We start from the raw sequence: 14,780 nt of genomic DNA on the forward strand, positions 1-14,780 counted from the left end.
TCTGTTCTTTCATTTTCATGAAAACATTAACTTAAAAAAATACAATGTTATTAGTGTAAATCCTCTGAGTCAAATCAGTTCTGAATTCCATTAGGTTCGTCACGCATTAAAGATTTGTTATCAGGAAGGTAGCCATTCCCGTAAGTTGGAAAACTGTGCTTTTCTACAACTGTCCTTCTGTCACTGTCTCGAGAGAATGGCTTGTTCTCAAAAGCATTGACTGGGAGCTTCTGTGATGAACTAATGGACATCTCAGTTTGCGCTGCTTGATGGACAAATGGTTTCTGTCCTGGTTTCTGAGGAATTGCAGGCAGGGCAAGCTGTTCCCTCTGGGACTTCTTGTCTTCCCACAACTTCAGCAAACGGCGCTGATTATTGGTCATGTCCTTTAGGTTTTGCTGCAGTGACTGAACTTGGTCCTCCAAAAGAGTTTTAGAGGTGACTGTATTTGCCAGCTCTGATGTCAAATCATCAATGGTCAAGCTCAGTTTCCCAGCCTTCTCCACCAACAAACTGCACTCATGCTCCTTCTCTTGCAAGTCATTGATGATGTCCTTCGTGGTCTTCCCAATGAACTTGGGGCTGCATTCAAGTCCAATCTCAGTGCGAAGTGCCTTCACTTGTTTCCTCAGCTCTTTGTTGTCCATGGTGAAGGATTTCAGTTTTTGTTTCAGAGCTTCAGTTGAACGCAACCTTGACTCATACTGTCGGAATTTCTCTCTGAGAATGCTTTCTCTGTGCAGGGCATCATCTCGTTCCTTTCTGCATTTCTCCAGAAGTTTTAAAGTCTCAAATTTGGACACTTTTTCAACCTTTCCATTTGCAGAAGCCATCCTATTAAAAGGTTTCCAAATCACAATATGAAAAAGGAAAAAAACATTATTTTAAATAATATATATAGACATTGCTTAGAGGCAATTGAAATGGTCCTTGAGAACTGGGCTAATAAATCCACAAGCACAAGCAGCAGTCTGCGTGCCTGAGACTGAGACAGGTGACATTCCTCTAAGAAGGTTATCTGGTTGACAGTCAGCTCCTGTGTAACTCAAAGCTAGGGCTAGAATGACCATTAATTAGGGCGCCGCCATCCTTCTGACACAGTTTCAAGTGACACAATTTCTCTTGATTTAGTTAATTACTCTGAAACCTTTGCAATGATTAATCAAAGAAAATATTAAATGCATTCTGCAGCCTGGTCCACTTCATGTGAGGTGTTGACTACACAGAGTGAGCCTTTAGAGACAAGCTTTGCATACATAAATAACATTTTCCACCGTGGGTGATCTGCGCATCCAAACAGCAGCATTAGATTCCATCCACATGACCATTAAGACAGATGAGTTAGAAAACAACAGAAGAAAATGCTACTGATATACTTTAAAATCTAAATGTACTTTGAAATGTGGAATTGATAGCTATCAGAATTTCTCCCTTAAATATTTAAAATGGGCAAGTGTTGAAATGTACTGGCAGCCTTTAACACGATCAGAAGCTCGGCAGGAGAGTCAAGTTGCCTTTGCAAGTGTGTGTGTGTAAAAACAGGAAACAAATGACTCATTGACATTTCAAACATTTGCATGGACAGTCCTGCTAATTAAAAGACTGTCATATTGTCTTTCATATCAATTTGTGTAAAAAGACAGATAGTTGCAAGTTTAGCTTTTTCTTGAACTGATGTACTGTGTTTTGTATGGTTTTCATAACCATAACTGGGGCCTATTCAGATTTTTAACATTATATCATAGTTCACTGACTGTGATTAAGACTGGAAGTTACTGCAACACATGGCAGGTATATCACACATTTGTGTCAGGCTGAAAACAATTCATAGAAGTTCAAGGTTGCATTACTGCAAACAAGACCATCCATCCATCCATTATGCATCCTTTGACGGTTGCAGGGGCCCAGCTAACACTGGGTGAGAGGCATGGTGCATACTTTATGAGTCTCCAGTGGTCGTTTACATTCATAAACAACCACCCACACTCACATTTACACATTTGGGCAATTTACAGTCTCCATATTTGTCTCTGAAATGTGGACGGAAAGTGGATTACCTGCAGGAAAACCCTCACAGACATGAAAAGAACATGCAAACTCTACAGAATTTTTGCTTCCTGCTGTGAGGCACCAGTGCTAAGCCCCAGGGGATAAGCTGCCTGTCTCTAACCAAGTGGACTAAAACATGCCTCTGAATACCAACTTAACATGTGTTGTTCCTTGTGAGTTTATGCTAATCTAGAAAAAACAGCTGCAGCCTCATATTTAGACTAGCAACATGACAATAATGTGATTTTCAGTAATTCCAAAATGTTACACAGATAAGGCCAGTTTGTACACATTCATATCGTTTCCTTTTTGCTGAGAATGATGCTCTAAGTAGACTATAAATAAACCTCTGATATGACACAAATAATCCCATTAATGTCAAGTGTGACCAGCAAAGATTATGTCATATTATTTGCAATGAAAGTTTATTTCCATACAATAGATCATAACCTAACTGTCACAATAAAAAAATTTAAAAAATATAGTTACACATGTTGTAAATTACTTGGGTCTTTGGTATTAGTTAAGGGCACACATGGTTTTGTCAGTAACAGAAAGAAAAAACTCTACATGACAAGTCTGACCACTGAAAATCTTACCAACACCTATAATTGTTCATACAAGAAAATCCTGTACAGACACATACTAACTGTTCCCAAAGTAGAAAGTGCATTGCTAAGATACCATGGACATTACTGCACATACTGGTTTATCGAAAATATTTCATCCTTAAAACTTCATCATGTGTGAAGTGTAACTCAATACACCATTAATCTTCAAGGAAATTTAAAACCCATCCCATTAGAAATAACATACGTGGTATAAGTGTTCATTTTCAGAGGTCACGCAGTTGAACCAGGTACACACACATTGGGTTTTTGGGTGTTGAGCCAGAATGTCCAAGTGTAGGTGAAATCCAGACGACCCATGACTTCATCACCCCAGCAATCCGATTCCCTCTAATAAGGCAACAGGAGAAGCAGCAATTTAAAAAAAGAATAACACTCGCTTTGGGAAGGAGAAATTGTGTAGTGGAAGTCCGGTGTCGGGTGTTCTGTTTTAGCAGGTCAAAAGAACACATGCTCAACCCAAAACCATTACAATGTAGGACAACTATGTACAGCTTCTACTATGGGAGGCAATTAATATAGACACTGTTGTGAGTAAATAAGAACAGAGCGGATAAATATGACTAGTATGTATGAGGTTACAATAGGCTCATGACTTTCAATATTCTGACTTTATCGTTTACCTTAACACAAAGAAAGGTTTTCATGTTGAATTGGTCACCACCGCTGCGACGGGGCTGTCAAGATGTTGTACTGGTTCCGGTTTGCTGAAGAAATAGGCCTGGAAAAAAAAGGCATGCCAAGAAGGACAACAGTGTAAAAGAAGCCATTACATAATGGAGAGAAACGTCTTATCAATCAAGCACAAAAGACAGAGTGTCTGAGAGTAAGTGTGTAAGTGTGCAACAAATGTTCGGTGTTTGAGGTGAGAACACAGTAATCCTGCTGCCCATTCATCATCAGCCTTCAGACATGGCTTTCTGTTGTCCACTAATTACTTGAATGTGACCAGACATATGATATCCCTGTGGACACGAGAGTATTCACATGAATAAGGGCACTAAAAGCCCATTGTCACACCAGTTATCAAATGCAGTCACAGTTTCCGATGAAGAGAGTCTCACTGGTGTGAGTTCACCCGACACTATCGGGTGCAGTCACTTCCCAGAAACGCCCTGGGAGAGACACGCAAAATTGCCCATGTGCATAGTGATGACTGAGACTGACATAGACACGAGACTTAAGCATAGACACGGTACTGAGATCACTAAGGACAAATGAGAGTGGGTCAGTTGTTGTTATCTACACCAAGATAGACAGGCAGGAATTAAATAACGTGAATTAGTAGGACAATCAATGTTGTATCTAATTTCTTCAAAACAGATTCATTTTCAACCTCTTGTAATTAATAATACAGGGGGAAAGCTGCCTTTACCTTACAACCAACAGCGAGCAGGATGTTCATCATCACAACAGCAGACATAATTGCGACAATAAATTTGGGGTGGTCATCCCTTACTGCAGGCCAGAGCGTCATCACCAGCACTGAGCCAGAGAGGCACAAAGCTACCACGATGGAGCACCACCTCAGCCATTCAAATGGGAGGATCCATAGCACCTTATTTAGGAAACAAATGGGCTTCTTTTATAGTTGTGTGATCAGTTATTGTGTGTCATTCATCGATTTTTACAAAAAATCTGGTCTTACCACTGCAGGTATGTAAATGGACAGTGAGTAACCGTACACACAGAATATCTCCATGAAGGAGTAAGACACCAAGTTCATGATCTTGTTGTTTCTCCATAGTAGAAAACCCCAGAGGGCAAGAGGCACCAACCAAGCATAGCTGAAGATCGCTGTTGCAGCAATGGTCACTGTAAAACATGGCATGTTCAAAATTAAGGGTTTTTATTATGAGAAAGAATTTACAATAGTGTCTTCTCTTTTTCAAGAAAGTGAGCCAGAAATAACAGTACTTACCTTTTCTAAACTCTGGGGTATACCTGTAGTTTGGTTTGCCTAAGTGCACCAGAAAGTTGGATATATTTCCACTAATGGCAATGGCAAACACAAGAGTAGTGCAAATCCAGATGGGTCCTGGAAGCACATATTATTATTAGAAGTTCTGTTTGTGAACCCATAAATACACAACCACTGTTTAGGGCATGAAAAAGTGCTCACCATAAAGATCGGGGTTTCTACGAAGGTAGAGCTGAATGAAGTTCTTTCCAGGCCATGGCAGCATTGATCCAATAATTCTTTCCTTCACCTGGAAAAAAAAGGTTAACAAGTTGCATATGATCTGATGCAGTTCACATTACAAATGGCCAAACTGAGGAAAAGGTTTAATTACATGATGGGTTTCAATGTCAAAAAATCTTTGGTAGTACTCAAACGTCCAGAAAGGGACACTTTTCTGTTGCCCAGAGAGGAGCTGCAGTAGAAAACAAACAAAAACACATTCAATTATATCAAAAATTAATATTAGATGTAACAACAGTTCATAATGTTAAAGCTGAAGGTCCAGTGTGTAACATATAGAGGGAATTGTTGGCAGAAACGGAACAGACTCTGTCTGTCACAGCCACTGAACTGAAACACGACTTTACAGGTTGTGATTCGGCTCACAATTGCCGGCTTTTGGCAGTGCTGTCCCTAAACACCAGACTTGTTAAATATTGAGATTTTAGACATTTCCTTGCTACATGTTGGAGATGAATGCATGATTGAGGATTTTTAAGTGCTTTTACAGTTTGGCATCGTTCGGTTTAATTCATGTATCACACGTATGCCGACACTCTCTGCCAATCAGTGGCCAGCAGTCTGTTGATGTCACATTTTAATCGGCTCAGCTTGCTTGGAACCTCACCAGAGCAGGTACAAAAAAAAAGCACCATGTACTATTATCACTAATGGAAAAGCAAAAAAACCCAAAAAGACGAGAAAGTTGAGTCGACCTGAGTAGTGCTAGAACTGTATCATGGAAAAATGCCATTAGACGTAACAAATTACACACTGTTACACACAGGACCTTTAAATGTGTTAGCCTTGTCCTGACCTCTGTCTTGTCATCATTGTCAAATTCATCATCCTCATCAGCAGGATTTAAACCAGCAGCTTTTCTCTGTTTCTCAGGTTTGACAGGTTCAACCTCAATGCTGATGGTTGTTGAATCTCTGTTGGCTTCTAACAGGCTGCCAGCCTCATCAAATTCTAAATTCATGACATGAGGAAAAAAAAAATCATCACCACATAATCACATCATTTTGAACCACCCACGAAGAGAGAGAGAGCAAGAGAGAGAAAGAAAGAAAGACAGGAGAAAGAAAAACACAAGTGATGTGACCGAATTAACAGTGGAAAAAATACCGCGGGGAAACTCACCCTGAAATTGAAATGGATCATTTGCTGACGCCATTTGCACGGATTCACTCTGAAACACAAAGATGCTCGTGTCTCAGAAATGTCAGAAAGTTGATGTCGCATGAAGTACAAAACAAAGGAGGTAAGAAACAATAATGTGATCATTAACAGACTCAAATATTCATCCATCGATTTAAGTTAGCTTAACTCGTTATCTAACTCGTTATCTAGTGTATCTCGATAGCTCAACACATTACCCCATGATGTCAGTTCTGAAATGCAAAACTAAACTCGCAGAGATAACTTTGGTATTCAACAAAGTCAACATTACGTTTTCGTTAGTTATTTTAAACAAAACATGTGCTCACCAAATTATATTTCAAATCTCAAACAATCATTTCACTTCTCTAAGCTACTGTTTGCTAGCGCTGCCTGCGGGTCAGGATATGTATCGTGTAAACAAGGCTTCTTCCTGTTCCCAAATATTTTCAAAATAACAACATGTTACCTTTTTAAAATTAAATGTACAATCATCAATGGCGTGTCATACTGCTTATCATGTTTACATGGATTATCGGTATGAAAACAAAACGAAAAATTGCTACCTTTGGTGTCGTGAAACACTGACGCAAACGTCTCTTCGTAGTAGACTTTTATTTTGAAGTTAACAGGGCAGACTGGAAAATGCGGAACTTCAGTAAACATTAAGTCTAACAGGAAGTAATCTGTGCGAAAATAAAAACAAATAGAACAGTATCACATAATAAAGTCACTCTTAGCGTGGTTTTACCTTAAGTCGTGAGCATGAATAGGTTAAGAACATGTAATTGTTTAACTTAAGAATCGTCATTTAATTACTTTTTATTTGCGGAACAATGAAGAGTAAAAAAAAAGATAACAGTTCATGGACTTAATGTTTTGTTTTTGGGTGATGTATACAGATACCTTTACTTGAAGGTTGTGAAGCAAATAATCACTCACTTGAATAACAGGTTTCAAAAGAGTCCTTGTCACTGTGTCAACACAAGACAGTGTCAGTAGAAGGGGTGTGACAGCTCATCTTATCTCTCCTGCCTTTTAAACAACGCTGTTTCAGGAACTGTGCAATTGTCTTCTGTTGTTTTAAGCCCATGGGTGTGTGCAATATGCTTTATGTACAATACTTTTTTATTAGCAAAGTGGATAGTGTGCACATTTAAATTGATGTGATTGATGCAGCCAGTGTTGTTCTGTTTTTATGTTACTTTTTTTAACAGTGAGTGCAGGAATCATGTAATAATAGGCATGTACAGGTCTAAATGCTAGTGAACCAATGACTTTTGGAGGACTATCACCTCATTAAATGACATTTAAATAAACTTCAATATGTTACATGGAATCCCTTCCTTGCTTGTTTTTTTGTGTGGTACATCTAACCATACATACAGTATATATATTTCTAGCTCTTGTTTTTACCCAAATGTTGAAATGCATTTATTGTAAGTCACTTTGGATAAAAGTATCTGCTAAATGACATGTAATGCAATAAAAGTATCTAAAATTGAACTCTTATCAATGTATAACTTTATTGAAACAGCCATTTTAAATTGATTGAAACAGTTTGAGGGAAAGCAAAGTCTTTACTTGATCTGAATACCCCCAAATAATCAGCTTGACCATATATTATGCATGAAAAGATGTTTAACAGCTTACCATTGTGGCTGTGTAAGACAGTGTGTTCACTTTCCTGCTATGCATTTATTTTTTCTTGCACTGAAATTATGTTATTAAAATACCATTTGAAGCCCTTTACATCAACATTGAGGCACTGTTTTATTACAATGATTGTTGCTGATAATGATAGCGAGTGATTTCTCCTCATAATCACTTCCATGTTGTAAACAAATGTTTTTTTTAAACCAACAATGGTCCAAATATGTTTCTGTATCAAAGCTAGCAGTAACAGCTTCTGGTCCAAATAAATAAAAGTCACATCAAGTCCAACAACTTCACTCCACTTTAATGTTGATTCAATGTTATGTAGAAAACAACAAAGTGGGTGGGGAACTACTGCATGTAACCATCACTATTCATTAAGATCAAGAGCATAGAATTTTATTGTAAAATTCATTATAATTTAGAAATCACAGCAGTAGAATCATGAACAGAAACATTAGTACAGCCACCAAAAGTTGAGATTCTGGATGAAGCTACTTTTCACTTCTTAGTTCAAGTCAAGCAGTTCATATAAACATTTAATAAAGTACACGAGTGCTAATGCAAACTGGAGGAAAAATCCCAAACCTATTTGACTTGTATTTCCATTACTATAATGCCTCGATTATACCAATACACAGGGGAAAAAGCCACACATCACTCCAATTATAAAAGCATGAAAAGCAAGACGAGACATGATATCAGTGATACAAAATGTTTTGCAAGTACTAACTCCTGTTAGGACCACAAGAAGCACAGGTCTCGTGCCAGAGGATTAAAAAAAGAAAAAAAAAAAAAAAAAAGATAATTTGTAGAGCAAAAAAAATCAACTTAAGATAATTTGTAGAGCAAAATGTCCCTTCTGTTTCAGTTTTGGCTTCTAGACGTCAGACTGACCCAAGTTCACTTTGGAGGGGAGTGGCCCAGCCTCTTCTTCTGCCCCTTTGGAAGTGACGATCAGTAAGGAGGATGCTGGATATGGAATCAGTTTCTTTTCCTTGATGTCTCCATCACCATAGATGCTTAGTTTCTGAAAGGCAATAATAAAACGTCAATAAAAAAAAAAGCATGCCAAGAAAGCATCTCAAAAGGTGATAAACCCCAACCTTCTCCATGTTAGTCGATGAGCAAACCTAAAAATTCTGTTTTTAAATAAGTTATGTTAGGAGTTACTTGATGCAATAAAAATATGGTTAATGGTCATGACCGACACAGAAACCCACTCAAGACTCATGTTTGGTGGAGTTGGTTTTCTACAATCAAACATGCACTTCCCCGGCATGTGCTGGAGCTCCTCCCAGTCGTTTGTCGACATTCTTGCTCCGCATAAGTCATCAGGATCATTGGTCTGATTGGTTGAGCGGTTGCAAACACCAGACTGCATCGCAATCACACAACAATAGACGACGGGGTGGACAAATCTCAAACACCCTGAATCTCCATATAAACATTTCCATACCAAGATTAAGCTTGTATCACAGGCAGTGTGGCACTTACCTCAGCTGGTACATACTGGTCTACAGCAGTTGCCACAGTGGCACAGCAGATCCAGATCAGGACCAACACAGACAGGATCAGAGTTGTGCTCAGGATCCATCCTGGTAGCCAAGGGTTCCTATAAAGACGATGCAAATATTCATCCTGTGCACTGCCATTGCAATTAGAAATTCCCCACTGGTAATAATGTGACAAACATCCGTCTCAGTTGAGTTTAATTAAGATGTGAACACACCCGATATTCATCAGCTGACCTCCACTACTTCAGTATTTCATATTAACAGACTTTTATAGGATTTTTGCACAGCCACAACTCATCAATCCATATGATGCGATGACAGACAGACAGACAGACAGACAGGACAAAAAGAACTGACAAACAAAACGGCCGTCTTCATTGATTACCCGATAATAAAGTTACTACCCGCTCTGAATAAAGTGTAGGCTGAGGGTGCGTGATAACCAACTGACCTCGAAAGACAGCCAAACAGGCCATATTCATCGTCCCCGGTCAAGTCTCGGTCCCTCTCCTGAATAAAAGAGCGTTGGTATTCTTTGTAAACTGGTCTGCTCAGCTCAGGGACTAGAAAATGAGAAATAAGAGGTGAAATATTCATATTTATTTATTTATTTCCCTTGGGGCCTTAGAAGAACTAATAGATGACCTCAATGCAAGTGCTTTTAAGAACATATGCCATTTAATATTTGTCCGGTCAATAACAATATCTAAAACTAAAATGTTACTTTCTCAGTGCTTTCTTTTGTATGACAACTAAAGATATGAAACCATTTCCCCCAGTTTGACAAGACAAATATAATTAAGGATGTATCATTAGTGGAGGGTTTTTTTTCAACCTGTAGAATAGGACACGACTACTGATTTGCACCAGTTAGAAGATTCAACATTTTATTGTAAAAGCGTTACTGTTACAGCAACACAATGGATGTCTGTGGCACAGAAGAATGTTCTTTTATATTCCACAGGGTCTGATAATAAGATACATTGAATTTTATGTTAAATGTTTATTTAGAAGATTGCCTAAAAACAAAAGAGAAACATCACTAGCTATACCCTAACATGAAAGCGGAGTGTAAGAATATTGTGTGGAAGACTTACAGCTTTTTTCTTGCTCCACATTGTCGTCGTTTTCAATCGAAAACAGGGAGAAAAACTTGACTTCTGGCACAGACTGTTGAAAGACAGAACAAGGTTGTGAAGTATTCCAACAGAGTGTATTTTTCAAACCGGAGTAAGTTTAAAAGACCAAGTTTTGTTTTTTCTTTCTCTCTCAGATCAATACCTGGAAAATTACAACTTTGCCATCATCAGCCTGTAGGTAGAATGTCCATGTTGAAGTGATGAAGCTGTGAGCCTGATTCATCATATCATCCCAGAGTCCTCTGACAAGAGTCAGGGGGTAGAGCATGTGAATCCTGGGCATCATGGCTTCCAACTGCAGAAACAAGCAGTGCTGAGTACACTCTTACATAGTGGGATACTCAATACAGACAAGTGTGTGACTATTGCATATGCATACCTGCTCCTGTCTCTGCTCTGCAAATGGAAGCTGATTCTGACAGCCCAGGTTGCATGCATACTGCTCATCAGACTGTGTGTAGGCTTCATGACAGGCTGTGAAAGTATGGAGGTTACAAGCAGATGGTAAGACAGGTGTGTACACACTGGCCCAATTATACACTACTGTATGTATGCTGAGCACTTGTATATCGCTAGACACGATAAACATGAAAAGTGCAAGGGTTTTCTGTCCGTTCTCTACCAGGATATTACTTTTTACAAACAGTCTTAAGTGAAAGTAAACCTTTCAGATCCAGTGTGCACCATTGTAGAGGGTTTATGGGCAACAATTTAAACCAACTCTGATAAATGTGCTTTAAAATGGTTTTCATAGCATTAAGTGTGGCTACAATGGTCAATTATTAACCAACTACTGAAGTAATTGTCAACTATTTTGATAATTGATTAAGCGTTGAGGTTTTTTTTTGTCATCAAAACAAGCCTCTTTTCAGCTACTTTCTGGATTCTTTGCTCCATAGAATTAATAATAAAAACTGTATAATTTTTATTTATGTACGAAACAAGACATTTGTGAACATGGGGAAACGGACATTTCAGAATATTTTATGGGCCACAATCAATAAAATAAATGACTGATCCACTGATTATGAAAATGATCATTAGTTGCATCTGTAGCAAAACACTTTTTATATGTACACCTTAAATGGTGTTAATATTTTACTTTTCATACTTGGATATTTAAAAACACTCCATTTTGCATTTGTATATTTCATATCCTAGTGTAGTACTGTCTGCTGTGCTCCAGACCCAGCTGCTGTAACAAGTTAACAAAATTAATAAAGTCAAATCTAATCTAACGTGGCCACGTTTCTAAAGCAGCTCAAACAGACATGTGTTTTGCATATGACACAGAGGCTGAGTGGCATGCCACACATAAACCCAATACATAAACCAACAAGGCAATCAGAGATGGGTTAGGGTTCACCCCATTCACACAACAAGCCTCTGTCAGCCTCTGTTGGTTATGTTGGTCATAATAGCAAGGGGCGGAAACACAAACAGACAGACAGATACACAGAGCCACTAAAACAATAGTGGAGGAAACAGTAGAAAGACTAGGAGTGTTCAAATAATTTCTGTATGTAAGGCAACTGTGTCCCTGATGTAAGGCAGGGAGATTGAGATGTATGCGCAAATAATCCATAAATTGCATTTTACAGTCTTAACATTAGGCGTTATGAATTCGTTCACACTGGGTCTTAAAGTAATAATAATTAAATCATGAGATGTCAGATGTTTGAAGAGATGTGGGCGAGTGAGACACAGACAGTACAGTTCTATTAATTGTCCCATTCCTATCCATAGCTCTAGTATAGGTGTATAACGAGATAAAGAGGGGAACTCACTGGATTCGCACGATGACTTGGTTTTATTCAGGTCGTCGCCGTCACGAACAAACTGACAAATGGAGAAGAGACGGCAGCCTCTCTGACACGCGTAGAGTTCCTCTTCCTGCAAAAACAAACCAGAGGACGGTGAACGACAAAGTCGACGCACTTTACACGTTTGAGTTGTGTCAAAACACCACGTCGGAGACAGCGTTCGATTCCACGGAGTGTTTGTAAACAGTGAGGGAGATAAGTAGCCTGCTTTAGCTTCAGCGTTGATAAGCTAACGCTATCAGACGATGAGCACTCACCCGCGGATAAGTGTGCAAACTGTAGGTCATTTCACATGATTTGTGGCAAGAGACGGTGCTTCCCAAAACACTGTCGAACACTTCTGAGGATGCCGATGAGCGCGAGAGCGCCACGAAGAGTACCAAGAAGCAGCAGCAGACGGAGCCGGAGTGAGTCCCCATTTTGTCCTCGAAAATCTAAACAAACACACAGCGCTTCTCTTCCTCCTCTTTAAGCAGTCTGTAATCTCGCGAGATTACCCATGTGTCTTGTGATGTGTTCAGGTGTTCCTTGTAAAGTCATTCACCAGCCCTTCCTTCTCAATTCTTTTTCTTCTTTCCACTTGTATTATTGTTTAATAGTGTTCTGCATTACATGTTATGTCATGCGCTTTATTTCTGTAATTAGGCCTCAATTGTCTACTCTGATTATAATTTTATAATGTATAAAAAATGAATTATTGATTATACAAATGATCTACTATGACTTTAAATATGTAAATACAAATGTGTAACAGTATTTTGCCTGAGTCATGTGGTGGGCTGTTTATTTCTTCTTTACTGTATGGGAGAATAATATTTGTTACAGTCATTTCTTAGCTGGTGTGACCCCGCCTATCGTCCTGTCAGCTGAGACTGGCACAATATTGAGCTCTCAAAGTAACCCCATCATCACCAACGCTAAAAAACAGTGGTGTAGCTCTCTCATCATCCTCCTCTTCCTCACATATGCTAAACTGGGTTAAAATAGAGCGAGAGATAAGGTGACATTAAGTTAAGTTGTTTAATGTTCTACTCTCTGATCACATCAACAGTAGTGATTTCCCTCCAAGTACCACTGACACAACGCGTACCACAGTTTGAGAACCATGACAGTGAAGAATATAAAGCGTTGTGACCAGCTGAGCACAGAAGAATGAGACCAGCAAACATCATCAACATCAGAAGCACTGTCTTTTTGTTTATTGCACAAATTGTACACATTTCCAACTCAACTGGTAAAATACAATTTTAGGCAGTGGTGGAAAGATTTTTCCATCAAAAGCTTCAGTATGTATAGAAGATGCCAAAAATAGCCAGTGGGAAAAATTCTGAATATCACTGTCTCTATTGATGGATTGAAGTATAGAAAGAAAATACTGTTTTTTTTTTCCTCATGAGAAAGAATCTAAACTTCAATCAACACCTACAAGGACAGTGTTTCTGGTCATTACAGAGGGATGTCATTCATAAAAGGAAACATGGAGCCTCGAGTCTTTTTTTTTCCTCTTGAATTTAAAAGTACTTTGTTCTCATATAGAATATAAACCTCTGCATCAATTACCAATCAAATGTTTCAATCTGTTTTTTCTTCTTTGAAGTCAAACAGCATTTGCTAAAGTTTTTTTTTTTTTACAGTTTTAATATATATTTATATATGTACATATAAATTCAACTAACTAGGGTTCTCATAGAAAATGAGAAAAAGCTGGACTTTATCGCTCTCACACAACAAATGACTGGCAAGCATATTGACCCCTGCCGACCCCCGTCCTCCTCTCTGCGCCCGTGTTGACACGGCATGAGACAGAAGAGACATCCGACCTGCCTCAAATGTGACTTAGCATCGCACACATAATTTGTTTTAACAGAACTGCAAGAACGAGTGGAGTCCATGATCATTCCAGTCTCAACTGTCTCACAGGAAGGACGTGTTTCAGTTGATCCAGGTCAGCTCTGCTCTCAAAAAGAAGAAAACTAAAATGAAGTCTGTATTTTCTTATGCACATGCTGAAAACCATTTCTTCCTTGAAGTCAAGATTCTCTGGTCATCAGGACTGAGAGTTGGTGGGTGGACATGAGGAAGGAGGACGAGGAGGAGTAGAGGAGAGGCTGGTGGAAGCAAAAATTAAACCTCTTTCTTACTCAAGAAATACCATAGTGCAAAAAAAAAAAAATACCCCTCCCTATAAAAAATGCAAGAAAAACTCCATTGTGGATTTTCTAAAGCAAGACAAAAGCTCTTTGCCCCTCAAAAACAAACAAATGACAGGCTTTAGTGCATGTTTTTGTCTGCATCTCAAACCAAAGCGTCCCTGATTCAAAGTGCACTCAGTAGTGGGGGGCTGAGTTTTAGTCGCCTGTAATGGAACTCACTGGCTCAAGCTCCAAGGTCAAGAATCAATATGGATGGCTGAGACGGGGCTTTATGTTCAAACATTAAAGTCACATTTCGGGGATGAGGGTGAGAGTCTACGTCCTTCCTCACTGATGAACCTCGTTGGTGTGTAGCTTAGAGAGGAGGGACCGTGTGCTGGTGATGTAGGACACAGACTGAACAGAAAAAATGGATGTAATCTCCCGTTTGGAAGCCTCCACATTCATGAATTGCCCGGACCAACGATTTGT

At 38.9% G+C, this 14,780-nt stretch overlaps 3 protein-coding genes across 4 annotated transcripts; all 3 read right to left on the minus strand.

Moving 5' to 3' along the window:
- Positions 1-5: 5 nt before the first annotated feature.
- Positions 6-2,380, minus strand: zgc:113691 (uncharacterized protein LOC503529 homolog). The gene has a single exon (XM_044043936.1). It carries the CDS (start codon positions 831-833, stop codon positions 75-77), a length of 759 nt encoding a protein of 252 aa, XP_043899871.1. The 5' UTR covers positions 834-2,380; the 3' UTR covers positions 6-74.
- Positions 2,381-2,455: 75 nt separating this feature from the next.
- yipf1 (Yip1 domain family, member 1) lies at positions 2,456-7,362 on the minus strand. 2 transcript variants are annotated; one of them, XM_044043921.1, is made up of 10 exons: positions 6,588-7,362; positions 6,004-6,052; positions 5,678-5,832; positions 4,973-5,053; positions 4,801-4,888; positions 4,600-4,716; positions 4,327-4,493; positions 4,054-4,236; positions 3,302-3,399; positions 2,456-3,008 (listed from the first exon to the last, which is right to left on the minus strand). In XM_044043921.1, exons 2-9 carry the CDS (start codon positions 6,035-6,037, stop codon positions 3,322-3,324), a joined length of 903 nt encoding a protein of 300 aa, XP_043899856.1. In that variant the 5' UTR covers positions 6,038-6,052; positions 6,588-7,362; the 3' UTR covers positions 2,456-3,008; positions 3,302-3,321. The 2 variants fall into 2 exon arrangements, with proteins under 2 accessions (XP_043899856.1, XP_043899846.1); XM_044043911.1 differs by lacking the exon at positions 6,588-7,362 and adding an exon at positions 6,351-6,452.
- A 598-nt stretch (positions 7,363-7,960) lies between these two features.
- Positions 7,961-12,620, minus strand: tmem59 (transmembrane protein 59). Its single transcript, XM_044027084.1, has 8 exons — positions 12,414-12,620; positions 12,121-12,226; positions 10,713-10,807; positions 10,476-10,628; positions 10,292-10,364; positions 9,646-9,757; positions 9,175-9,292; positions 7,961-8,707 (listed from the first exon to the last, which is right to left on the minus strand). Exons 1-8 carry the CDS (start codon positions 12,573-12,575, stop codon positions 8,558-8,560), a joined length of 969 nt encoding a protein of 322 aa, XP_043883019.1. The 5' UTR covers positions 12,576-12,620; the 3' UTR covers positions 7,961-8,557.
- Positions 12,621-14,780: the final 2,160 nt, after the last annotated feature.

This window comes from Solea senegalensis, linkage group LG1 (assembly GCF_019176455.1).
Source record: "Solea senegalensis isolate Sse05_10M linkage group LG1, IFAPA_SoseM_1, whole genome shotgun sequence".
Taxonomy (NCBI): Eukaryota; Metazoa; Chordata; class Actinopteri; order Pleuronectiformes; family Soleidae; genus Solea; species Solea senegalensis.

What these genes read in the sequence shown, in the direction of transcription:
- zgc:113691 (XM_044043936.1), bottom strand. Translation starts at nt 833, where the DNA reads ATGGCTTCTGCAAATGGAAAGGTTGAAAAAGTGTCCAAATTTGAGACT.
- yipf1 (XM_044043921.1), bottom strand. Translation starts at nt 6,037, where the DNA reads ATGGCGTCAGCAAATGATCCATTTCAATTTCAGG. An exon ending in TTGACATTGAAACCCATCAT is followed by an intron (nt 4,889 to 4,972) that starts GTAATTAAACCT and finishes TTTTTTTTCCAG; the next exon opens with GTGAAGGAAAGAATTATTGG. An exon ending in TGCTCGCTGTTGGTTGTAAG is followed by an intron (nt 3,400 to 4,053) that starts GTAAAGGCAGCT and finishes TTTTTTTTCCAG; the next exon opens with GCCTATTTCTTCAGCAAACC.
- tmem59 (XM_044027084.1), bottom strand. Translation starts at nt 12,575, where the DNA reads ATGGGGACTCACTCCGGCTCCGTCTGCTGCTGCTTCTTGGTACTCTTC. An exon ending in GTTTGCACACTTATCCGCGG is followed by an intron (nt 12,227 to 12,413) that starts GTGAGTGCTCAT and finishes TTGTTTTTGCAG; the next exon opens with GAAGAGGAACTCTACGCGTG. An exon ending in CAGAGCAGAGACAGGAGCAG is followed by an intron (nt 10,629 to 10,712) that starts GTATGCATATGC and finishes TTGTTTCTGCAG; the next exon opens with TTGGAAGCCATGATGCCCAG.